Genomic DNA, 27,268 nt, shown 5'->3' on the forward strand with positions numbered 1-27,268 from the left:
TTTTCATCTTTCTCTTTTTGTCTTGAGGAGTTTATCTCCCTAAAGCCAGAAATAAGACGTGGCAAGGCGGTAATGGGAGCAATGGACTAGCCAGGGAGAAGGGAGGCATTTAAACTCATTCCAGATTTTATTTGGGCACTGGCAATTACCACTGACTTTCATCCTCACCAGTTCCACTCAGGTCTCTAAGGAAAGTTGCAAAATTGACAAAGACAACTTTAAAAAAATTCCTCCTTCCCTTCTTCCCTCCTTCCTTCTTTTTCTCTGTTTTCTTCACCCCCCCGACCCCCACCTCATGCCTCATCTTACCTTCTTGCATTGTTTTGCCTTTCACATGACTCTCTCCAGTTGTACACAAGCTTCCACCCCATTCAGATTCACATTCCGTTCGCCCTGCCTTGTTAGTACTTCCTTCCCCTGTGTTGTCATGGTTTCTGTATTGTGGAACTTGCATAGGGGAGATATTTGTGAGCTAGGCTTTCACACATCTGGGCTAGCGCTTCTCTCTTTTTTACCCCATTCTCTTCTATTTACTGGGGAGTGACATAACTTGAAGTAGCAATGCAGCTCTACCCAGACCTCACTTTGGGGATTAACATATCCTCCCCGCCGTGAACCTACTTATTCCATGGAGAATACATTGTGGTTGAAACAGGCTATCTCAAAAATTGGAAATTATTAAATAATAAAAGTTCTCCTATGATCAAAAACAAAACACCTCTTAGAAAAATTCATGTGTTCATCAGAGATATCTTATTAAAATGTTTTCTTAACTGCACTACTCTCTTCTTTTACCGTGACTCATGCGGTGTAGTCTACAGTTTTTCTTTATTTATCTCCTGTAGAGATTACAATCAGCATTTGGTTTAGAAGATAGTTTAATAAATGTTTGCTTTAAAAATTGCTCAGTGTTTAAGGAGCTCTTTCTGGATGCTGTTCCTAGCTTTTTTCTAGCTGAGTAATCTTTTTTTCTTACTAATCCGTATCAGTAAATTTGTTCACAAAAGAAGAAACATTGCACATCTGTAGTAAATATCCCTGAGAGCCGTAGTCATCACTAGAGCAGTGCACTTTAATAGAGATTATTTTCAGGGTTGCTGACCTTTTGTTTCCTTATTGGTTGCCATAGTGATGATCTGAGCTCTGCTTATGAGAGCTTTACTAAAATGAAGACAATCAATAAGCTTTTTAAGTGTAATGTTTATATTGATACTTCCTAATAGCATATATCAAAATAAAATTTAGCCATATAAATGTATCCAATAGTGGAATTTTATTTTTAAAACATGTTCTAAATAAATGTTTATACAAATTGCAAGTGATTGAGTATACTCTGTGGCTTTCTTGGAATACATTTGTGAAGACCTAAAAATGTATACATAATTTGAACTGTAGATTTGAAAGGTTATTGTGAAATGGATAATAAAACTTTTATAAGTAAGCTTTAGAAGTTGTAAGTACCGTGGTTAATGATTGTAAAGCAAAGTCAAGTTAGAGAACTCTGTTAGCACCTTACAAGAATACTCAAGGCCAAGCTCTGCTCACGCACCTGTACAACTTCTAATGACTTCAGAGGAATCCTGCAACACTCAGAAGGCACGTTGGTGAGCTGCCAAAACTCACTAGGCAAGGTGGAAGGTCATGGATTATGTTTGTTTCCAGAGTTCACTTAACAGTTTTAAATATTTTTACTCATTGGTTGTAGATAGACTACTATTTTTAGGATTATTGTGAAACTTCTATGAACACAGTTTTGAGGAATTTGATCCTTCTTCTACTAGAATTAAATAATATTTGTTTTCAAATTATGTTCATATATTTTGGTTGAAACATTGTAGGTAAAATGTAAGTACGTTTAATATAATAAATTATGATTGTCATTGCAAAGAGGGAAGTCTGAGGAATAGTGTAATTCACAAGGTTCATTATCACTGTAATTTGTCTAGACTCTAAGGTGAAGGTGTTATTCTATTGCTTTCTATGCATTGTTTCGAACCCTAAGCAGTCAGCTGGGGTGGGGTGGGGGAGGGTGAAGTTTGCCCAAGGCCTAATAGCCACCTGTAACTCTCTTCTCTCTCCAAAGCCTTCATTTTCCTACTTCTTATTGATATTTGAGAGCCTGACTTCAGAATTCTGTTCCCATATTCTATCAGATACACTCCAAGTTTTATTAAAAACAAAAAAGTCAACATCCCCAATGGTAGGACTTGGGGATAAAGTTAAATTGATGCTGAGTCTGTCTATAGTGAATGAAAAGAAAATGAACATTACAAGTGACAGAACAACTACTTTGAAGTACACAGGAAGTATCTGTTATCATAGATTTTTCACACATCACTGTCTTTATTTTCCTAAATTAAAAAGAGTTCTTAAATGCAGGATGAACTTTAAAATTTTGGGCTATATCTGTTTTAAAATTAGTGACAAATTTAATTATAGCTTTATGTTATTTGGTTTCAATTATCATATTTTTCTATAACTAAAAATCTTCTCCTTTACTTATTAAGGACAAAATGAGTAAATCTTTTAGTAATTCTGCTATTCACGTGCTGTTTATTGACCATCTCCCATTGTAAACACTAGGATGTAGTTGGAAACAAAGCAGGTAAAATTCTTCCCCTCATGAAGCGTATGTTCTTTGGAGGGACTCAGATAATAGATAAATGAATATATGATGTGCCAGGTGGTGATAAGATCCAGGAATTAAAATAAAACAGGAAAAGGGTACAGAGAGTGAATGGGGAATGAGAAAGAAGGACTATGTTAGATAGTATTGTCAGCCAAGAACATCATTTCCTGCCAGGATTATTACATTTGGTTTCTAATTGGTCTCTTTGCTTTTACTCTTGCACCCCTAGTGTCTTCACACAGCAGTCACACACTAAATAGACATTAAATTATTAAAAAAAAAAAAAAGTTAAATTACATCTTTTGCCTGCTCAAAACCCTGTAGCAGCTTCTACTTAGAATAAAATTCACAGTCCTTCTTTTAGCTTACAAGACCCCATATGATCTTTCTCTTTTTTTTTATCTCCCTGACCTCATTTCCTTCTATCTGTCTCCTCATTTACTGCACTCTTGGAACAAGTTGTTTCTGAACATGCCAAGGAGGTCTCTATCTCAGGGCCCCTTACCCTTGCTGTCCCTCAGCCAGACACATGGTTCCCTGAGATACCTTCCATTGTTGCTCCCTGACACCTCCCAGAGTGGCCTTCAGTGACCACGCTATCTAAAGTACCTTCCTGCTATCAGTCCAGTCTCTTTCCTCTAATTCATTGTTCTTCATAGCACTTACCACCTTCTGCTTTTGCATTACATATCCATCTATTTAGTAGGTGCATGAAAACATAAGCTCCACAAGAGCAAGGATTGGGCCTCTTTCACTCAACACTGTTATCTCCACACCTGGAATGGTGGCAACATATTGCAAGAGCTCAGTAATTATTTGTGGCATGAATGCATAAATGAATGTGCTCTAAGTATATACTGCTAAAAAATACTAGAAAAATGTCAAATGCTTAGTCTGTGCTAGTGCTTTCCATGGTCCTACTCCTGTCTTCCATTGTCACCTGGGGTAACTGTTCCTGGCTGCTGTCTAACCTCAGGTCACTTTCCCCATCTTTGATTACTAAACAGGGAGTCTTTGCCAACTGACATAGGGTACACTGTGTGGCTGCACATTCTAGATCTGAAATTTGGGTGATGGCATTTCCAATTTCTAAAATATTTTAAATGGTTTGATTTATGGTCACGTTCTTTCTTTCTTTCTTTTTTTAACCTGAAGCTTCACCAAATACCCCCAAACTCGGACCCATGGAGCTGATCATTGTTATCACCGTGCCAGTTTGCCTCCTGTCCATAGCTGCAGTGCTGACAGTATGGGCATGCCAAGGTCGACAGTGCACATACAGGAAGAAAAAGAGACAGAATGTGGAGGAGCCTCTCTCTGAATGCAACCTAGTAAATGCTGGAAAAACTCTAAAAGATCTGATTTACGATGTGACTGCCTCTGGATCTGGATCTGGTAAGAGCCCGTGGTCCATTTTTCAGTAAGAAAACTCTTATTTAAAACTAAATAGAAACAATTTTTAACAAAAAGGAGCCCCAAATATTATGAATTCCCTTATTTAAAATGCTTTGTATGGTACATGGTAAGTTCTGGTATAGAAACTTGTTTTAAGAGTTGATGAAGAGAAAACACTGTCATGGCTGAAAAAGTCTTCTCAGTTGCCTTTTGTGCCTTTAGGTATTCTGATTCTCACTTTGACATTCCTTCAGAATTTATTTCTGAAGCAAGGAAGAGTTTCTCTTCTCTCCCCTCTCTTTCATGATGATTAGTAATAATCATTGTTGGTCTCTTGGTAATACTTCATGGGCACAAAGGGCTTACTGTATTTAAGGAGTTGAGTTCTGGGGATACTACATAGTTATGCAAAATAGTGTTTTTAGAGCACCTTTGCTTGTGACTGTTGAAGGTCCTTAGAATCTGTACACTCTCCCTAGGATGTGTGAGTGAAGTTACCAGGGAGCTGACCTGAAATTCAAATCAAGACTATGTTTTCTCAGAGCATAGAAACAGATAATGAAAGGGAGCAGCCCAGCATTCCTGTGCTGGCTTTGGCTGCTACGCTTGTCTGATAACTCTCCCTTTTTACTGGAACTCAAGAACCCCTGGTGAAGCGACTCAAAATACCAGGCTGCATTACAGCCTAAATGAGCCTTTCTCATAGCACGCAGCATCCGAGCTTTCTGGGTTTCTGGTGAAAGAGCAGTTTCCCCTGTAATAGCAACCTTCCTGAAATGGCAGCAGGCTCCCTGCTGTCATGCTTACTTCCAGAAATCTTGTCAACATGCGGTGGTGCAGAAATAGGAACTAGGACAAACCGAGGTGAGCCACTTCAGAAGCCCCTATGTCCCCTCTTGCTTTATAAGGATCACTAAGGATGATGGTTACCCCGAACAGATTTTAAGGAACTCCCCAGCTCATGGCCGTTAGGAGCATCCAGGCAGGCACAGTTAACGGGCAGACGACAAAGGGGCATTCGCATCTATATGAGCTTTCATATTTAACACGATGCAGCTGTGGACTCAGCAAAGAATCCAGAAAAGAGAGGCACAATCACGTCATCCAGAGAGCTCAGATAATATATAATGGTTTGCTGCTTCCGGAGTCAAGATAACCTGCTCTCTCTCTCTCACTGACCAAAATCTCCATGTTTACACCAGCACTGCACAAATTAGGTACCATGTTTTCAACGGAGGGATACTGGAAAAATGTCTCCAAACTGCAAAGTCTATAAAACTGAAATCCAAATTAAACTATAGAAGGCTAGTATTCTTTCTTTCGAAGTAAAACGTGTACAGATTCAATGCTCTTTCCTTTCCTGAGCATTACATTTTGGGGCCCACTCTGCCCTAATTTCTTGAGCACTGGCAACATTCTAGGCACAGAATATGTGCTGATTTGTGCCGACTTCCTTGAAAAATTTATAACCTTTTTATGAGGTTCAAGTGATTAAATGCCTATTTAATTACCACCAAAACATTTCACCTGAAGATGTTAGGTAGCAATGTATATTTTGGAGCAACTCCTTGAATATATTTAATATGACCAAAGATTTTCCTTTTAAATAAACATAATAGAGATTTTTATAACCGGAGACCGTATATTTAGTTTAAGAAAGTAGTCATGAACCAGGGCACAAAATAAATAAAAAAGTTAATGTTAAGGTTTTGGTGTATTTTTGCATCTTTAAACCCAAATCTGGATTTATTGACTGCTGGATGCTATTCTCTTTAGATTATGCTAATATTTCTCTTAAAAAGAAAGCTGCAATGTGCCCAAGGACAGGTGATTTTTTTTAATGAGCAAGTTGAAGGAGTTTTAGACACTTTTCCCCTAAGTCAGCTGCATATGCTCCGCAGGGATCACTGGCTACAAGTCAGTGACGGCGGCACTGCCTTTGATAATCAGAGATGGGTCTGTCTGCAGCAAGGCTGCTGCCGCAAAGCTCACCCAGGGGGAGGGAATCGGGCCATTCTGCCTCCCCTCTGCTTCTCTTAATTGGCCAGTGACCTTAGAGGAGAGACAACTTTGTCAGCTGCTGAGAAACAAAAATTGTGAAGCTTATCCTTGACCTGGTCAGGGACAAATTTCAAAGAGATATAATTCCTGAAAGAGAGGAAAATGGACAGATATTTTACTGGGCTGTCTTTGAGAGCGGATTATGTCTCAGGTGGCTTCTTAGAGACTGTGTAGCATGCTGCTTTCCTCTCATGAGATGGCACTTCTGACATTACTGAAAGGTGCCTTTCCATCAGACAGGCAAGAGCTTCAACAACACCAGTAAACAACGAATCCAATGAGCCTACAGGGAGAAGCAAAGTCCGTGTATCTTCGAATGAAATCTCTAATTGTATACACAAGAATGAGATTAATTTGGGTGGTTGCTTTGAAAGATACTGAAGCAACTTCTATTGAGTTTTACTGTCTCGACTTAATTGCTGTATTGAGTACCTTAGATAATGTTGTCTTACTTTGCCCTGGTCTGTGGCATTGATCGTGTGCTTGATCAATTTTCAGTTTGAAAACATTGGCTTATCCAGTTCCCTAGCTAAATATTGTTGCATTTTTGTTGGTGGTAGCTGTTGATAGTGATGTTTTTGTGAGTGTGTGCTTGCAAGACGGAGAGGGAGGAGACAGATTGAGATTGCGATTTGGCCCACTAATAATTGTTAGTACAACTTTTATTATGAGTGGTCAACTAGTAAAATTGACTGTAGCCTATAAAAATAGCCTAAAAATAAGACTGGGTCTTATATTAGTTTTTGCTCCAAAAGATGCATTAGGGCTTATGTTAAGGGAGTGACATCCTGAAAAATCATGTTAGGGCTTATTTTCCAGTTAGGTCTTATTTTCAGGGAAACATGGTAGTTGGCTGCTAGGAAGCTTCCCAGTGGGGGAGATCTGCAGTCATAGCCACTAAATGGTGAGAGAACAAGAGTTTGGACTGAACACCAGTGATTTAGTTGTAGGTCTGCCTCCCACAAGCAGCCTATTCCCGGGTTAAGTCTTTGATTACTGCGGGGCCCCAATTTTCTCTTCCCGAAAATGATAAAGTTGAACCACATGATCTCAGAAGAACTTTCTGGCTGTGGGGCTTTGTGACTAATTGTTGAGACCCATAATAGCAAACTTATAGCCTGTGCTTATTTAGTCATAGTGGGTGGTTCTCATGATGATGAGAACATCTGAATAAACCATGGCTCATTTCAGAGCAGAGGCTGAATCCTGCAAGAGCTAATAGTTGTTGCTATGAGGGTTTCTCAGCCATCTGAGTACAATGACAGCAACTAAACACGACTTTGCAGCATAAATCATACTGTAATCTTTTTAACCATTTCCCTCTAATTGTAAGAGTAATAAATACTCATCATGGAAATTAAGAAAATGTACGAAGTTATAAAGAAGCATATCACAGGTCATTTCGATTCCACTCAGTAGAAATAACCATCATAGCATTTAGCATGTTTCCTTTTCAGTCTTTTTCCTGTGCATGTTTTCAATAACTAGGTACACTTATTTAGATGGATAGAATTTATTGTGCTATTTCCATTTAACATTATGGCAAAAGTATTTTCTCATGTCATTAAGACATATATATCTCTTCATAAGCAGTATCAGTATTATTTACTAATTTGTCCTAAGACACAATATTAAGGATTAACCATAATTGAGCAGGTAATATGCAGATACTGTGCTAAGTTCTTAACATGTTTATTAATTCTCACAGGATCCCTATGAGATAAGTAATATTACACACTGTTTTTCAGACAAGGAAGCCGAAGCTCAGAGAGATTCATTAATTTGCCTATGGTTTCCACGTTGCACAGCTGAAATGTGAACTGAGGTCTTTCTTATCTGTGCTTTTAATCTCTGCACTATATTTAACAATTTTTCTATTATCATTTTCCTTATTTTTCCTATAAATAATGATAATATCTTAAACATTTTGACTTTTTTTTGCATTTTACATTAAATCTTTAGTGTAGAATCCTAGAGGTGAGTTATTGGTTCAAAGAATCTAAACATTTTCTATATACTCAGAATATATTTTCATTGATTTTTGCATTCCACAGAAATTATCCATTGGATATTATCTATGACTGTACCTTGCTTTTAGTGTAACATGATTACTTCACTTAATTGTTGAATTTTACCTCACTTAATTGTTGAATTTGAATCTTCACTTTCCAATTTTAATTTTTTTTAAAAATTCTTTAAGAATTCTTCTGCTTCCCCAATTGTACTAGGGACCACATATTTTATGTTAGAGGCTAACATCATATTTTTATAAACATTTTTATATTTAGTAACCTGACTAGCTTTACTGCACAAATCAGAAAGATTTGCAGCAGTTCTGGAAAATCAAATATCTATAGCATCAGGCTATGTTCACTAAATTTGATCATATGAATGTTGTATTTGTGAATATGAGAAAAGAAATTCATATTAAGAATTTAGAATATTTTTTTAGTATGCTTTGACATTAAATTCAACTTTGATATAAAAGTGCTTATTTCTTTAAAATCAGTAAAATTATTAAAGTGCTTAAATGTTTGCTTTTTATTGTTAAATTAATGGTCATTCTGACAGGTCTTTTCTGGCACTTACTTTTTTTTAATCATCCATTCCATCTTTTCTTTGGTTAGGTCTACCTCTATTGGTTCAAAGAACAATTGCCAGGACGATTGTACTTCAGGAGATAGTAGGAAAAGGTCGATTTGGTGAGGTCTGGCATGGAAGATGGTGTGGGGAAGATGTGGCTGTGAAAATATTCTCCTCCAGAGATGAAAGATCTTGGTTTCGTGAGGCAGAAATTTATCAGACAGTTATGCTGAGACATGAAAACATCCTTGGTTTCATTGCTGCTGACAACAAAGGTATTTTCATTCTAATTGGTTTCAGCAAATAAAATGTTATGTCTGTTATCAGATGAGAATAAATCATCTCTTTCTTTTATTAATAATAAAATCTACATAAAAGTGTAATTTCTTTATTGAGGAAAGAAAATGCTTTCCTCTTTTCCACAGACAAATATTCATAACTGTACAATAAAGCAAAGAAAATGAGTGATATGAAATCATGATGACGCTATAGCCAGGTAGATATTTAAGATATCTGGTGACTGGTATGGCGCAGGAACCACCCAATTAGAACAAAAACTTCAACTTGAACAGAGTCCTTGGAGGATCCTGCAGGCTGGGTTTTATCTCTTTAGTTGCCGGGTCATGAAGAGGTCTGGGGTTATCTTGATGGGTGTGTTGCTTTGGGTGTGTAGGGCAAAGTAGTGTCACTGCGAGTTTTCAATAGCAGCTGTGAACTAATCAAGAAAGAATTCTTTCCATAGTTTAATAACTGGTACAAGCATACCAATGAATGCTAGCTGAATATTCCCCTTTGGTAGTACTATACTTTTCATCTGTACAACAAGCTTCGATTCCAGGACTCACATTTTCTGTAAACATTACTGGAATGGCAGCAAGTAAGACAATTTTGGTGACATTTTCTATTAATGTACTTTGAGTATGATTTGTATCTTGAGGTTTAACAGCCCTAAAGAACACTACTTTTTGTGTTTTGTGGAACACGAGAGCATCAACTTTCTGATATTTAAATTAATATTCATAAAATATTGTATATATCCCTGAGTAATCAAGGACTGGATATAAAGTTTGTGGATTACCTATGCTCTCTTTTCTCTTTTTGCATGGCTTTTACCAATTAACTGTGCATTAGTTCCCTTACAGGGAAACAGGGAACAAAGGTGAGCAAAACTCCAGTCAATTTTTGTTTTTAATTTGAATTAGTAATACTCACGAAGAAATTTGGAATCGTAGAGATTGTAACCTCTAGGTATTAGGTTGGTGCAAAAGTAATTGTAGTTTTTGCAATTATTTTTAACCTTTTAAACTCCAATTACTTTTGCATCAACCTAATAAAAAACAAATGACCTGTAGATATCAGGCACCCACCATTACCTATGAAAGTTAAAAATCTATGATTATGTTTATCTAATATAATCTCGATCAAGAAAGTATTCATTATTAATTAGATGGCAAAAGAGAAGCTTAGTGTTATTGTACATTTTGGCCATAAGTACATTTGCTAATGATTTATCTTATCTCATTTGCTAGGGAGAAACTGAGCATAGCCAAGATGAGCTTAAAAAAAAAAAGATTCTTCCAAATTCTCAACTACATATTTTTTGAAAATATATCCAGCCTATTGAAAATGAAACATTTCTCATTAAGCTGTTAAGAACTACTTTTTTTCCTTCCTAATGTTGAACTAAACTACCTACTGGTTAGACTCATTAGCAATGTTGTGAAAGCAGTTATGACTGTAGTTACATGGATCATCTCGATGGGGCTAATTTGACAAGAAAGAGCATCTTGAGTTTCTCTTCTTCAGTTAACTGGTCTACCTGTGTTAATGGCTTATCAGTGGCTTTGTGCCTGATTCCAAATGGTCTCTAACATCACTTTCATCGTCATACATTTCTGTAACTTTTGCATCACTTACAGTTTCACTTTTTAATTAGTTGTCTGACAAAGACATTGATGTGAGAGGCCAAAGATAACCACTGGTATTAAGCGAGGAGAGAGGTGTGAATAAGGGTTAGTTTTATATTTGGTCAGTTTATTAGTGAATTTTATCATGTTATGTTGAATTTTGCATTTCTAAGAAATTTTTATCACTACCCAGATTTGGAAATTAAATATTTGAATAACAAGGAGCTCTTGTACATAAAATACTAGGTAGTAAGAGTCCTTACCAAATGTTCATTATAGTTCCCTTTCTCTGAGCATCAGAACTAGTCAGGAGTGCCCAGAACTATTATGGACACTTTATTCGAAAAACAAAAGCTAACTCTAGGGATTCGTACCTAGAGAAGTTTTAAGCTAATATCTCTTCTGCTAAAAATCTTTTATCAGCTTGATTAGCTTTTGGTTAAATGAGGGAAATTATTTGAAAATATCTAGTAATTGTCTTTGGCTCTTAATATAAGCTTTTGGGCAGAATCATCAGCTTCATATTTTGAAAAGTGACTAACATGAACATTCTTAGAATGTTAGGGCTTTTGTAATAATAAGAATACTTTGTATAAATTTGTTATATTTCTGTTTTTTATTGATACAGTCTTTCTTAAAAGCTCAAGAGTAGTTTATAACACAACACTGAGCCTAAATGCATCTTTCAGTGGTTTCTCCTACAATGTGGTTGCTATTACCAGCAGGTATCGATATAGAGGGAATAACAAAGGAGTTGTTCAGTTAGAATCACTGCCTCACAGCTTCTTTTAGTCATGGTGAGTACATATAACAGGTCCTAGGTAGTATATCAACATCTTCAGGAATTCACTGGCAATTTTTACTTTACTAACTTGGACTGTCAGCATGATCACTGCAGGAATTAACTTTGCTTTGTTAACAATACAGATTTACTTTAAGTCCTGACATTTGTTAAAAGCTTTGGGCTTCTTTCCCATCATATATTTACAGCAATAACATTTTTTCCTGTTAGATAATGGAACTTGGACTCAACTTTGGCTTGTCTCGGAATATCATGAGCAGGGCTCCTTATATGACTATTTGAATAGAAACATAGTGACAGTGGCTGGAATGATCAAATTGGCACTTTCAATAGCTAGTGGTCTGGCTCATCTTCATATGGAGATTGTGGGTACACAAGGTATGTATTTTCTCCTTGATTTTTTCCTACTTAAACATGAGGATAGAAAACTAAGTTGTATGTTACTATTTAGTTGTATTCTAGTTTATTACAATTCTCAAATGTAAAGAAACACTAAAGGTACTTTATAAAGCTGAAGATTTTGTCACCATACTGTCAACTTTCATCTACATATTTGTCATTGTTTATATTATTCATAGTAGTATTTTTATTCCTGGTGGCTCCATCTTGGCCACTTAGCATATATACCTGGGAGATCTTGCATTGGTGGCAAATGCTCTGTATTCAGAGAATACAAATAATTTAAATATTTACATTTGATAATTAAAATAATTGGAAAGGGTGATGTGATCTTGAAAAAGTATTTATACGCCATGTACTTCAAGGCCAAATAATACTCACTGTCTTTTAAAAAAATATATATTTATTGAAACTGATATTGTACAGAGCGTACATTAAAATATATTTCACTTATACCTGATAATACTTATGAGGGAGGCACTGATTTTTGCACTTTTCAAAATACTCAGAGGTATAACTGGGCATATCCATTGCAATGTTCTATGTTCTTAGTTTCCGAGCTATTTTACATCTTTCTTGATTCAATGCTACAAACACTTATTAACGTTTAGTATGTACAGGGCACTTTCAGGGATGAAGATATGAATAACAGATGTTCTCTACCCTGTAAAACTCCAGTCATGTGTGTGATGTTGATGTATGTGTATTGGAAGGGCAGAGGAAGGTACATGTTGTAGTATGATTGCAACTAACCCTCCTAACTAAGGTGAGCTGTGTTAAATGCTAAAAATGAGGTCTAAACAAAGCACCTGGAGGCCCAGGAGAAAGTGATTCTCAACTGGGGTGGGGCAGGAGTCAATTGCAGTCCTTGCTGCCACAGTTCGAGGTCTGCATCATGAAGATCTTTACAGCCTTGTTGAGGAATTTGTGCTTTATTATCAGGGCAGTGGAGAACCTTTGGAGGTTGGTTGTGTGTGTGTGTGTGTGTGTGTGTGTGTGTGTAAAAACTTTTATTATGTAGCTATTTTGTTTTGCTTTGGTTTTCCCCCTCAGAATAGTGTCTCAGAGGTGGAACTGCTTGATCCCAGAGGAGAAACATTTTAAGATTCTTAAAACACACTGTCAAATTGCTTTCCATAAAATGTAGTGCATTTACAGGGTCTCTCCCCTGTGTGGAGGCACTGGTGTCTATAAAGACATGAACAAAGGAAGTTTCTCCCACAGCCAGGGCATGGATGAGTTTCCTCTCCTGAACGAATCTTCTGGTGCTCAGGAAAGTCTAATGTTGACAGGTTCTTCCAGGTTGGAGTTCTCTGGGTTCTATCTCTATAGAGTGGTTATGATGATCTATAAACTTTGCTATATCTGGGGATTTCCACATTGATTTTCTAAACATTTTTAGTCTTTTTTGTAAAATAGAACCATGGACAGCATTCCCCTCTAAAGGAACAATGAATGGATGCAAAGTGTCATTTTCTTCTGCTTTGAAGAAGCTTCTTCATTTTCTCTCCTGATCTCAAAACCTATCTTGAAGTCAAATAAATGTTTCATTCCTTTGGAATCCCGCAATCCTTTCACCCATGTCATATCGCTATGCTTTACTGGGAAGCTCAGGCTAGGCTGTGGTACGGAATATCTTTTCTTACCTTGCTTTTCACCAAAACCCTAAAGTAGTGCCTAGTAGTGCCATCTTTTCGGTGGTTTTGAGAACTTGATGAAAGCCATGGATCCACTTCCTGCTCATGCGCTGTGAGGTGTCTGGGTCCGCCTTTCCTACAACAACTTGTGGACCTGTCTTTTTCCCTGTGGGTGAAGGATTTCTTGGTGGGGGGCAATGTTAACAATTCAGATTTCTGGGCCCACCCTGACACTCCCGTGTCAGGATCTCCCGTGGCCCGAGGGTTTGTATCTTAGTAAGCTTTCTGGGGAATTCTGACCCAGGTAGGCCACTGATCATACCCATGTTGGGATTATTTTCCATAAATTGATTTAGCGACCTCGTCCCTGCCTGTGGCCAATCCCAGAGACACCTGACTGTCTTTTCTACTTATTGAGTTAATAGAGAACTTGCTGTAGGAAGTCATTAGTCTACTCAGGGCAGTGGATCTCAAGTTGGGATTCATGATTTCTTTAAACTCTTAAAATTATTAGGACCCCCCCAAAAGTTTTTGTGTATGTGAGTTATGTCTATTTACTATGTTAGAAACTAAAATTGAGAAATTTAAAAATACTTATTAATTTACTTAAAATAACAATTAACTAATTAAATATTAACATAAATAACATTTTTCTTTTAAAAAAATACATAATATTTTATAATACCAACCAATCTAGTAAAAATAATGGTTTTGTTTTATACTTTTGCAAATCTCTTTAATGTCTGGCTTAATGTCTTGATTTTTACACTGCTCTTCATTCAATCTGTTCCAATGTGTTGTTTTGGTCGAAGTATGTTAAGAAAAGGTGACATCACACAGATTTGTAGTTGGGAAACAATCTCAAGGAGTCAGGGATCTTTAGGCCATATTTGAGAACTGCTGGTCTAGGGTAGTAGAAGTTTGAAAGTTGTTTTGTAAGAGAATGTTTGCTATGTTTTTAAGTGTACACAACAATGCTAATTCTTTCCCTATTCATTCAGCAAAATCACTACTAAATGTTACCTAGTGATCTAAGTATTGGAGGCATGGTGATGACTAAGACACAGTCTCTGCCCTAATGCAGTTCACAGTTTAGTGGGGAGAGAGATATAATTAAACATGCATAGAAATAAACAAGATACATTAAATATTGATAAGACCTATGAAGAAGGCAACATGGGACACTCTAATGGAGAATGACTTGGGGTGTGGAACGGGTAGTCAGGGAAGACCTCTCTTAGGGGGTGACATTTGATTCCTTTTAGAGAGATTCAAACTTCAGTAATGCAAAAGTGAATATGCTCTTCTTGTACTTCATAGGTAAACCTGCTATTGCTCATCGAGATATAAAATCAAAGAATATCTTAGTGAAAAAATGTGAAACTTGTGCCATAGCTGACTTAGGATTAGCTGTGAAACATGATTCAATACTGAACACTATTGACATACCTCAGAATCCTAAAGTGGGAACCAAAAGGTAAGGTGACTTACTTTGGTAGCATACTAAGACTTATAACTGCCCCACAAACATGCCTGCAATGTGGGTGTGGGGCGGCGGGCAGCAGGTCCAAAAGGGAAATCATTAGGCCCAAGAAAGCAAAAAGTCTTCTCTGGGTCACTGAGAAATCAGTGGCACGATGGTTATAGAGCAAGGAGAATTGGCATTTTGGTCATATAGGAAATAGCCATTTGGGTGGGGAGGCCAGTGGAGCGTAGTGGTGGAAGAGACGGTGATATATTCTTTTTAGTGCGCCACATTCTGAGAATACATTTTGCTACAGGGTGTGGGTAGGGGGGGATGTCAGAAGTATGTCGCTCCTCAAAGCCTTTATACCTTGTAAATAAACTGAAACTCAGGACTAGTTCTGTATGTTCAGCTTCTAAACAACAGATACAGAATCAAGACAGTGGACGAGATAGGTGAGGGACTCTAGATAATACATACATATATGTGTATTGCATTCTCTTAATATTTAAGAATATTATGCAACAATCTATGTTTTTACCTTTAGCTTTGTATCCTTAAGTCTCCCAAATTGATGTGAATTAAGACACTGAGTTTGGACATAATTCCCACTTTTAAGGAACAGAATCTCTGAAAGTTAAGAAGAAGCATGATATAAACAGAGCATACCACACATGTGTCAGGACAGGCCCATTACTAATGGGGTTTCTGGTGTTTTCCTGTTGTGGCCAGTCCGTGGCCATAGGAGCAGCATATTTCCGTTTCCTTTTATCTGATTTCAGGCTCTGTGCCACTTTGGCATCATTCCACATTTTTTGACTTTAAAATGAGAACCAACCAAGTCATTTCCTGGAGTTGTTAAAGATCCTTGAGAGTAAAGAATTTCTAAGTTGGGATAGTTGGCCTCCAAGCCATATTTGAGAGTCCAGGCCAGTCCCTCCGAGTCCTTCACTTGGTTCCCTGGGAGACTTTAATGAGGCCCGAGAAATACCCAGGACAGTTTATTCAGACTGGGCAGCCCTAAGGGACCTCTTTTCTTTTCCCTATAAAAAGCAAGCTTTAACTTGCCCGTCTGACTATCCCCACCTTAGGACCGTCAGGGAAGCCTTGGATGCCAGATTCCTTTAGAGGATCTAAAACTTTTAAAAGAGTTTGGTAGCGTGCTGCATCCTCACCTCAGTATTCTGAGGAAATCCTCAAAATCTCCCTATGCCAACTAGGCTCAGTTAGGGCCCATGGACTGTAGAATTCTTTGATTTAGTCCTCTTCAAACAAAGCTGTGATTTTCTTGGAACCAAGGCATAATAAAGTTGTTCATTCAGAGCAGGTATTTGTGGAATGCTACTGAGTAATGTGCTGGAGGACTGGGCCCACCTTGATGAATAAAACATACTCTTTGCCCTCAAAGAGCTTTCCTTGGCAATGAACTACTGGTGGAAATTGAGTTCCAGCTCTCCTATCGAGTGTTTTGCTTCCTGAATCCCCTCCGGCTGTACTTTTCAAGTATTGGGCTCCTGGCACACAAGCTTTAACACCGAGGAGGATGACCTCTAGTTCTATTTAAAATGTTTTTAAAATTATGGAGGAGTCATAACTGTATTATTTAATTTGATTCTATTCCAGTGGCTTAGATGTACCTGTAAAGTTGATGTAAGCTATCTTTACTTATATTTTATATCAGGATTTATTAAGATTGTGTTTTACTGGAGTACTATAAAGTTATAACGCAGAATCTGAAATGTGCATGTTTTTGAAGGTACATGGCCCCTGAAATGCTTGATGATACAATGAATGTGAATATTTTTGAGTCCTTCAAACGCGCTGACATCTATTCTGTTGGTCTGGTGTACTGGGAAATAGCCCGAAGGTGTTCAGTTGGAGGTAAGATTTTTGACATATTTTTTGTGCCTGCCTTTCCTTGATGCTCTAAATATAAGATATGATATTCTATCTTTTTTCCCCAAGCATTATATTGAATCATTTCTTAATATTTAAAAGAATACCTTTTGGTCATATCTTTTCAATGGCAAAAATGGAGCGTCCTGCATATAATGGAGATTTTATATTAAGATTACTGCTTAGGTGGGAGTGACAGTTCTCCTGGTAATTCTGATTTCCATAATGATACTTTGCAAAGCACTTGAAAATTTTATTTGAGTTTGTATGCAGTTAACCGTATCTCAACTTTATACCAGAAATGAAACCCAAAGAATTTAAATGATTTGCCAAGGCCACAGGACTGGAACTGAAATTTTCTGGTTCTCAGGCTTTTCGTGTTTTCTTTCCTGTGGTGAGGAATGAGTGGGGGACAAAGTGGGCAGCGGACATTGAGCAAAGACTTAAGTTCCTGCCTCTACTGCTCACAGCAGTTTAGAGATTAAGTGACAGGAAGATTTTGAGAGGATGAAACCCTACACATAACAGTCTGGTGGAACTGTTGCATCAGTGGAGAAAAGTTAAACACTGGGGGAAAATGCTTTAAAGTTTTCTCTTTCAAGTGAGACGGACCTAGTGCTAAGCCTTGGTATAGCGACTTCCTGAAACTCTGTTGAGGCAAGTTACTTGGTCTCACTTTCCTCATCTGTAAAATGAAGAAATAATAAAACTGACCCCTTTGTTTTTGAGGTGTTAATGGATTAACTCAATGAATTCATGTGAAGTTTTTAGTGCAGCATGCTCATGGTAAATATTCAGTGAGAGAGCTGTCATTATTAAACCACTGTCAGTTTTTATGTTTTGTGTTGATGTCGTTTTGCTTACATCAATCTCATTTGTTTAAATGAAAAACTTACAAGGTTAAACTTACATTTGAATGAGAAAACAGACTTTTCCCCTTTTAGTCATAGATGAGATAACAAAGCATTCTGGAAGATAAAACTCTTCATAAAAGCAGTAGAATTATAGTGGTATGGAACATGGGCACTGGAATCCCTGAGCCTGGGATTGAGTTCCAGATCTGACCCCTACTAGCTGTGTGACCGTGAGCAAATTCACAACAATTTTTTTGTGTCTCAGTTTCCTCATTTTGTAAAATAAGGGTAATATGCTACCTTTTTTAGTCAGTGGTTTTGAGGAATGATTAGCGAAAACATGTAAAGGGCCTAGGACAGTTCTTGGTAAATAGTAAGATTCAAACATATTTTTATTATCTTTAAATTTTTATATAGATATTTGTCTAGATTTGCTTTTGGGATTTTGTCAAATTTTCTGCAAATGTTGAAATAGTAATTTAGTTAACATGATTGAAAGTTAATTTTCTAATATTATGGAACATCTTAAATATTGTGAATTAAAAGGACTGTAGTTAATTCAAATGATTTTATCAGAAAATTATTGAATTTAAGTAATATTCTGATAAATAAGGTCAATTCTTTGTCTATGTATTTGAGACTCTTTAAAATATTAATCTTCATGTTGAACCATCCATTTTCAAATACTTTGGCGGCTTCTTCGGAACATTTTCAGGTACAGTAGGTATAAAATACAAACATAAGAATCTCAGCTTTTGAAAGATTAGCTAACAATTTGCAAAAAGAGAAAGCAATTTTGTTTTTAAAGGTTATTTAATGGAGAAATGTACTTCATTCACAGAGCAGTAAATTTTGCAGTTCGGCCTTACTTTTGAATTTCACAATGGCATTTTATGTAAATCAAAATTTATATAATTTTCATAATATAAGTTATAGTTTATGTAATTATTTATATGTAAATTATATGTAATACATAATCATATAATATGTTATATAAAATAATTAGATATAATTTTGTTTTATGTAACATTTATGTAATTATCAATATTATATAAGCTTTCGTAATATAAAATTTTATAAACTTATAACTATTCAACTGAATGCTTTAGATGTATATCCTTGGTTTTATAGTGATACATAATTTTAATAAATGTGACTTTACAGTTTTCCATGGTTCCACTTGTGCCTAATTGGTGTTATTTTGAAATATGCATCTTCATTATTTGCATTGGGAAATTTATAATGCAAATTTCTTATAGGAATTGTTGAGGAGTATCAGTTGCCTTATTATGACATGGTGCCTTCAGATCCCTCGATAGAGGAAATGAGAAAAGTTGTTTGTGACCAGAAGTTTCGACCAAGTATCCCAAACCAGTGGCAAAGCTGTGAAGTAAGCCTATGTTCTTATGTGTATTTTCCTGTCAGGGAGGATTTTCAGAGACCGTATCATTCTTCTCTTTTAATCTAGGCATCCAATTCATTCCATATACGTAGGTGTATGTCTTTGATTTTATTCCCTTTAGCTGTATGTATACATAATGCTGAGTTATGTGGCAGTAACAAACCCTAACATCCCAGTGACTTTACACAGTACGATTTTATTTCTTGCAATACAAAGCCCCCTAAAGGTGGGGACTATGTGCTGCTATCTCAACACATAGTTTTTAGGTGTCTATGTGAGGAGAAGAGAGGAACTGTAGGCTCTTTAATGCTTTGGCTCTTTAATGCTTTGGCTTGAAATGAATCATATTGTTTTCACTCGTCGTTCATAGACCAGAACAAGTCACGTGGTCTCATCTAACTCCAGGGCTGGGAACTGTGGGGAGAAGAGGCATATCGGAGCGTATTCAATATCTATGCCACACAGAGTATTACAATTTCAGCCATCCTTCTATTCTATAAATTATTCCTAATCCCAAACTGCTAAAGTTTGAGCTTATTCTCTCTCATCAGAAAAGCTTCCTTTTCTGGCAGGGACCTTTGTTGTTTATGTCCTCACCCCAACAACACATGTAATAACCATCATATACTAGACACACAATAGATGGTTAGCAATGCTTGTTCTGCCTTACATGAAGATGGAGACTTTTTAGCACCCACAGGAAGAAAGGAGACAAGGTGGAGGGAAGACTGTAAACCATCTAACGAATTACAGAACTATTTTAACGCTTTAATCTCCACCATCCTAGTTATTACTGTGTATCTTCTGCCATATTTGAATGTAATTCTTGCAGTGTTTTTTAAGTTTTGTGTTTGTCCTAGAGATTATTTTATACAGTTGCTTTTTTTCCCTCTCACCTTTTCTCCTCCTTCATGTTTCACTCAACTCTTTTCCTATTTAAGACAAGATTTATATCTTAGTATTTCTATTTTGTGTATCTAAATACAGGTAACCCCCATATAACACAGAAATTAGGTTCCTAAAAAATGCCGTGTTATATGAATCTGTGTTATACAAAACAAAGAACTAGTACCAAAAAAGGGGTAGTTTCCAAAAATTAAAAAAACATACTATTATATTTTTATAATTAAGAGAAACATCTTTATTGAAGCAATTTTCACCAAAACTATAACATATTAATATGTATTAAATAATGTTTTCTTCCTCATCACTACTAAGCACCATTAACAGAGGGCGTTTTCTTTTTGACAAGATATCTTTATCCTCTGAACTTAATACTCCATGAACAAAATGAATTTAAAAGTCTAATAAATTTTAAAATTCTGCAGTCAAATCTGATATGACATCCATGCTCGAATGAAAAATTTCAAATGACATATCTTTTGCTCTTAAAAGCTTTTATTACGTTCCGTGTTATTCGGGGATTTTCCTAATTTCAAATGAGATATATCTTTTGTTATTAAATGCTCTTGTTACACTTCATGTTGTTTGGGGATTTCTCTAATTCTCAAACTGTGTTAGAGTGAAACCATGTTCTAGGATGCCATGTTATATGGGGGTTTCCTGTACTTAATTTAAAAGCAGAGTTTGAGGCATTTACAACCAAATTGAAATTAAATTATTTTTTTCTGATATTAATAATTTCATGCATGCGAAGGAATAAATGACATATGAAAAGTTTAAAGTGCAATAATAAAATGAAAAACAGTGAATTCACTACCAAGTTTAAAAAATGAAACATTTCCAGTGCTTTGAATATTCCTTTCCCCTCTCAGATGTTACTGTTACAATTATTTATTATTGTCATGCTTTTCTTTAGAATTTTTCCATACATATTGAAATATATATTGCTTACTTTTGTGTATTTGTAAAACTTACATCGACACTCACTGTAGACATTCTTAATTTTTTTTATTTTGTCTTATATGTGTATACCTATAATCTGTTCATTTTCATACCTGTGTAGTATTCCATTGTATGGACATAGCACACTTTCTATTTCCACTGTACTGTTTATTGTCATATCTGTTATTTTTAATTTTTTAAAATAATGCTGCTATGTGTATATATATATATACATATATATATATACAAAATATGATGAATGTTTAAATTTAAAACATTTATTATAGTAAAAGACATATTTCCATTAATCCCCCTCAAAATACTCCCCCTTGCTTTGAACACACTTATCCGATCATTCTTGCCACTTTCTGAAGCAGTCCTGGAAGTCCTCTCTCATGAGTGTCTTTAGTTGCTCTGTTGTGGCTGCTTCCATGTCCTGAAAGGACTCAAAACGTTTACCTTTCATGGTCATTTTGACCCTGGATAAGAGCCAGAAGTTGCATGGTGTTAGATCCAGTGAATAAAGTGGATGAGGACACACCGTAATGTTTTTATTTGACAGAAATTGTCATACCAGAAGCGATGTATGACATGGAACCTTTCCATTGTGATTACAAAATATGGTAAATGTTGCTGCCAAGTGCCATCCAATGGAAATGCAGGGATCTTCAATACGGGAAATGGTACATGGAACCTTAGTAACAGTGTGTGACAAGTTTCAACTTGTTCGGTGCAGTTAGCTGGGTGTGAACTACAGTTGAGAGAAGCTGTGTTTTAAAGTATGCCATAAATTATCCCCCATTATGACAATGCTCTGTGTCACACATCACTTCTGGTATACGGCAATTTCTGTCAAATAAAAACATTATGGTGTGTCCTTATCCACCTTTTTCACCGGATCTGCACCATGCGACTTCTGGCTCTTCCCCAAAGTCAAAATGATTCAGGACATCGAGGCAGTCACGACAGTACAAGTAGACACTCACGAAAGAGGACTTCAAGCACTGCTTCAGAAAGTGGCAAGAATGTTGAGAGAAATATGTTCGAAGCGAGGGAGAGAATTTTGAGGGGGATAATGGCAATGTGTCTTTTACTGTAATATTTTTTTTACTTAAACATTCACTGTATTGTTGATCACACTTCGTATGAATATATTGATATTTTCTTTGTTCAACCGTCATTCTTAGCTCTCAGAGCTTCCTTCTAAGATCATTTTCTGACTTCATGATGTGCATCCTTTAACTGTATTTTACTTAAATAGTTTTTTTTAGTGAGCATTTAGTGCTTGTAAGTCCTTTCAGTGTTTGGGTGTCTGAAAATGTCTTTATTTTGCCCTTGATCTTGAACAAACAGCTTATCTAGGCATAGAAATTGAGGTTCACAGTTATTAAAGGCATTATTCCACTGTCTTCTGGCTTCTATCATTGCTATTGAGAAGTCAACTTATTTTTGTTTCTACTAAAAAGTTAATTGATCTTTTTGTAACTACTAAAAATTTTATTTATATTTTCTTCCTATTTTAAAAACTTCTCTATCTTTAGTATTCTGTAGTTTCTCTGTGATGCATTTGATATACATGTCTCTTGATTAATCTTGCTTGGAATTTTTGGACTCTCCAATTCTAAGGATTTGTGAATTTTCTCAATTCTGGAAAATTCTGACCATATCTCTTCAAATAACTTATCCTCTCATTTTTCCTATTGCCCATTTTTAGAGAACTAATTGGCTGCCTGTTAGACCTTTCATTTTACTTTGCTTGTTTCTTATTCTCCCCTATTTTCCATATTTGTGTTTTTATGTGGCATCTTTCACACTTATCTTCCAGTTGATTAATTATGTCTTCAGATGTAGCAAATCTGCCATTTAACTTATCCATTTAGTTTTTTATTTTAATGATCGTATTTTTTATGTCAAGAAGTTTTATTGATACTTTTTCAAAATATACTTTTGTTTTTTACTTATAGTTTGAATTTCCTCTTTGCTTTTTAAAAATGTACTTTATATATTTATTTTCTATTTTATATCATTTAGTTTTAGCGTCTCATGTTTTGAAGGGTCTGATTTTACTGTTTGTTGTTTCAATTGACTCAATATCCTTATGTGCTTGTGAATTTTCATTATGAGCTCAGGCTTTTAAGACTTGGGCTTGATTCTCTCTCTCTCTCTCTCTCTCTCTCTCTCTCTCTCTCTCTCTCTCTCTCTCTCCCTCTCTCTCTCTTTTTATCAAGAGCTAAGATTGAGACAATATTCTTTGCAAAATTTCTTCTAAGGCTGATTCATCCTTACACTTAGAACTTTGCAAACATCTTGATCTGACACCTTTTGTGTGCTTCAGGCTGTGCTTCCTGTCTTTCACATGTGGTCCATCACTTCTGATATTCTGGATTGTGAGATCAGCAGATGCCACCAGAGCAGCCACTTGCTTTAGTGATTTCTTATGTCTTTCTGGATTCATGCATTCTCATTGTCTTCCCCTTTGAATATTTACTTTATACTTATTTTTTAATTCAGAATTTTTGATATTTATATTTACATCATTATTTTATTGTGACGTAACTTATATATGGTAAAATGCACAAATCTTGGTATATACAATTTGATGAATTAAAAAAAAATGTATACATATATGTACTTAGCATCCAGATCAACATATGGTGAAATTCCAACCCATCCCATTTCCCTTTTTGTCTTTCATGTCCCTTCTTAGAATATTTCAAATGATAGCCATTCTACCATGTTCCCAGAAATCAATGGATTGAACTTTCAATTAAAAGTTAGACTCTGTAGGTAGATGTGTGTATTTTGCCAGGATTTTTGAAGGGATTTGGCGCTAATCTCTTTCTCATATTGTTGTAAATTCACTATTTCTTCATCAGAACTTACCATCAATTCCCTGCTTTGTGGTTTTGCTTCTCTTGTACTGTGTTTTGTGTGAGTAAAGACTTTGATATTCTTCTCTCTTAAAGGCACTCCGGGTCATGGGGAGAATAATGCGGGAGTGTTGGTATGCAAATGGGGCTGCCCGCCTAACCGCCCTTCGTATTAAGAAGACTATTTCTCAACTTTGTGTCAAAGAAGACTGCAAAGCCTGATGATGATAATCATGTTAAAAAGAAATCTCTCACAGCTTTGTTTCTCATTTTCCCTCTTTATGTGAATGTTTTTGCCTTTTTTTGTTGTTGTTGTTCTACCTCAAAAATAATGCAGTACAGTATTTAAGTGCCCAAAGGCAGCATGAAAAAATAACTCTAAAATTAAGCATCGGCGGGAGTTGGCTTCATCCAATTTTCATGCTGTCTTTGATTTTATTTTGAAAGGCAACACATCAACTCATCTATTTAATAAAAAAGATGTTGCAAAAGTGTAAAATAAGCTATATAAAAATTTAAAGAGTCATTAAAGTTTTATTTTACTTGAATCAAGAGCACATGAATGAATGGGGAAAAGTGTGTTGAAAGGTGAGATGAAAACATATTCATTAAAAAATGTGAACTAGAGTGTGTTATAGCTAAACACACCTTTAGATGATGCACTCTATGGTATGCTCTATTTTTTAATTAGACAGGACCTTTTAAAAAATTAAATATTGCTCCAAACTTTAGTATATAAGACAGGTGAAAGTAGAGCTGCTCTGTTGAAAGATTGAAGTGAGAGTCCCACTTACTTGGTCCCCCGCCACTCTCCCCTGCTCTTCATAATCCATCACCATTGCAGCATATGAGGCCAACAATTTGAAAGCCACTAAAATTATTACTTCCTCTCATTTACAAATGGGATACTTGATATCTTGAGTCACTGAGAAGTGTCCCAAAGTCACACTGCTAGTGGTAGAGCTGCCTCTGTGTCCACGTCTTGTGACGATCCATACTGTGGGGTTAGCAGGCTTCCTACTGCCATTTAATTTCTATAGTACTTTTCTCCCTGTGTAGAAATAATATCTCTTATGATGATATTTGTGGTTTAGTAAAACAGAAGACAAATTGAGTTATTTCTGCAGAATCATAATGGATCTGCATGAAAGCTTAGGACAATATTCATTGATGTTTTTCTTACAGAACCTTCATATTTACCTTATTTAGATATGTACTAATGATTTCTGACTACTTTCAGAGATTAATCAAGCATAAAGATCTCTTGTAAGAAGTAGTCTTAAAGATGCATTTTAGAGGTCCCTGCTACTTTTCTATATACACTTTTAGAAAGAAAAGAACAGAAAAGGAAGAGGAAATTAGGAGATACGTTTTTAAAAAATTAAGAAAACACTTAAATGAAGTATAACAACCAAATTCTACACAGGGTATTAGTAATTGTAATCAGATATTTCCCTACCCTTCCAAAACGAGCAAGTGGGCGCGGAAGAAGAAGGCTCATGATAATTTTGTCTTTATTCTACTTCCCGTGGAGACAGAAATGATGAATTCTGAATAATACATGGAACATAAAATATTTCCTTCAAATCTATAATTCTGCTTTGATGAAGGAGTTTAACATGGTGTCTTTTATTGCTCTAAAATACTGTTTCCTAAACTCTGTCCCTTAGACCACTCTTCTGAGATGGTCCAAGACCCATAGTGTTCTTTGATAGATTCTGAGAAGGTGATACTGCACATTAATGTGTCATGTTCTTTGAGGAGTCTAGCAGTAAAGAAATGTTACATGAACTTTATAATAATGTCACATTTCATATGTATAGATTAGATATGGATGGACCACAAACATTATACTGAAGCAATTTTAGTGCATTACAGCACAACTTGGCATATGCATTGAAGTTTTAAATAAATTTCTTCCCCCGTCCCCCAAAAAATGTTACATGAATTTCTTTAGGTTGAATTTCCCAAATTATTTGACCATGAAACCCTTTTATTAAGAAGAGGGGAAACCTTTTACTATCCCACATTTTAGGTTCTGCAATATGAAACTTAGGTAACAGTGTTCTGAAGTGTATACCTATATATTTTCATGTAGAGCTCAATTAGTGCTTATCCTTCATTTTTGCTGTGAAATTATGTTACTGAACCCATTTTCCTTTGACTAGAATGAGATATCAAAGGCAAAAGTATGACAACTGTGGTTTGTATATAAATTTTAGTCTCATTCATGAAGTTATCCATTCATTAAATAATATGGGTCATCCCATATATTCCTTGCCACAATATTGGGCCCAATAGGGAAATTAAAAGATGGATAGGCTCTGTCCTCAGGGATTTTAAGGTCTAATTTGGGAATAAGAACAGGGATGTGGGTGTGTGGGGGAAAAGAGTAAATTGACAAATAATGCAAAGTAGGATTTTTGCGGTCTATATGACAGTGAGTTTCAAAATTTACTTTCAATTTGCAACACATTTAGAAAGTATTTTTATTTGGCTATTCCAGATAATTAAATTATATAGTCAGTTTTAAAAAAATGCGTATGGGAAGGATTTTAAAAAGAGTTTATGAAGGAGCTAATCTTGCTTGTGCTTATTACCTTGATTTCTCAAAGATTGTTTCTGTATTTATGAGAATGAAATTATTTATTTACTATGGTTGTACTATATATAGTTTCAAATAAACAAGAATAATATTTCCTGTTTTATTCACTTATTGTGGGTGAATATATTTATTTAATTTTTAAGAGCGAATGTTTTAACATCATTTTTCTTGTCATTATGTTTTATAATTTAGAACATGACCAAATATAATTTTATACTTTTATTGGTTCAATTTTCACTCTAGAGAAATCTGTACATTTGGAGATATTTTTCTTGTTTTGTGTTGGTTAACTATAATTCCTAACTGAATAGTCTTATATTTCAATTACCAAGTACATTTTTTAAGAAAGAGAGTAGATTAACAAAAACGATTACAAAAAGTTAAAAGATCTAATTTTTCCTTAACAATCAACATGATCATAAAAAGTAAATGCTCACTTACAAAAATAGGATAATGTTTAGAGCATTAAGGCAAATTTACTGTATATACCTATGCTGTTAAACTTCAGATTATTTGTTTTTGATGGAGTCTTGTGTAATATTTCTTTTGAATTGTGTTGAAAACAAGAAATACTCTTCTTAGGCTCAAAGTGTCAGTGTTCTTTGCTTCTCTCAAATACTTTGGCTTTGGATATAATATAAAGCTTGGGAAAATGCTATTTAAGAAATATCAGTACTGTATAAAGTAGTGATGGAACACGTATATTCAGCTTACTTCCTTAAAATAAGGGAAACATTATCTGTTGTCAATATTTCAGCATGAACTGTTGCCTTGTAAGCTATGTGTTTAAATGTGTAATTGGTAGATTCTGTTGTGTGCTTTCTCCTGTGCCTAAAATATTTGCCATGTTACATCTAGAGTTCTTAATTTATGTTCTGACTTGAAAGTTAAGTGAAACATGACTGTGTTGTGCACTAT

At 35.6% G+C, this 27,268-nt stretch overlaps 1 protein-coding gene across 1 annotated transcript in view; it reads left to right on the forward strand.

Moving 5' to 3' along the window:
• ACVR1C (activin A receptor type 1C) overlaps positions 1-26,412 on the forward strand; it is a 78,771-nt gene extending 52,359 nt beyond the window's left edge. The window contains exons 3-9 of the mRNA XM_033111318.1: positions 3,785-4,024; positions 8,713-8,943; positions 11,588-11,755; positions 14,734-14,890; positions 16,635-16,759; positions 18,888-19,018; positions 23,842-26,412. Coding sequence (XP_032967209.1) covers positions 3,785-4,024; positions 8,713-8,943; positions 11,588-11,755; positions 14,734-14,890; positions 16,635-16,759; positions 18,888-19,018; positions 23,842-23,967 — 1,178 coding nt within the window. The 3' untranslated portion in view covers positions 23,968-26,412. The remainder of the gene's footprint in view (positions 1-3,784; positions 4,025-8,712; positions 8,944-11,587; positions 11,756-14,733; positions 14,891-16,634; positions 16,760-18,887; positions 19,019-23,841) is intronic.
• Positions 26,413-27,268: the final 856 nt, after the last annotated feature.

Source organism: Rhinolophus ferrumequinum, chromosome 8, assembly GCF_004115265.2.
Source record: "Rhinolophus ferrumequinum isolate MPI-CBG mRhiFer1 chromosome 8, mRhiFer1_v1.p, whole genome shotgun sequence".
NCBI lineage: Eukaryota > Metazoa > Chordata > Mammalia > Chiroptera > Rhinolophidae > Rhinolophus > Rhinolophus ferrumequinum.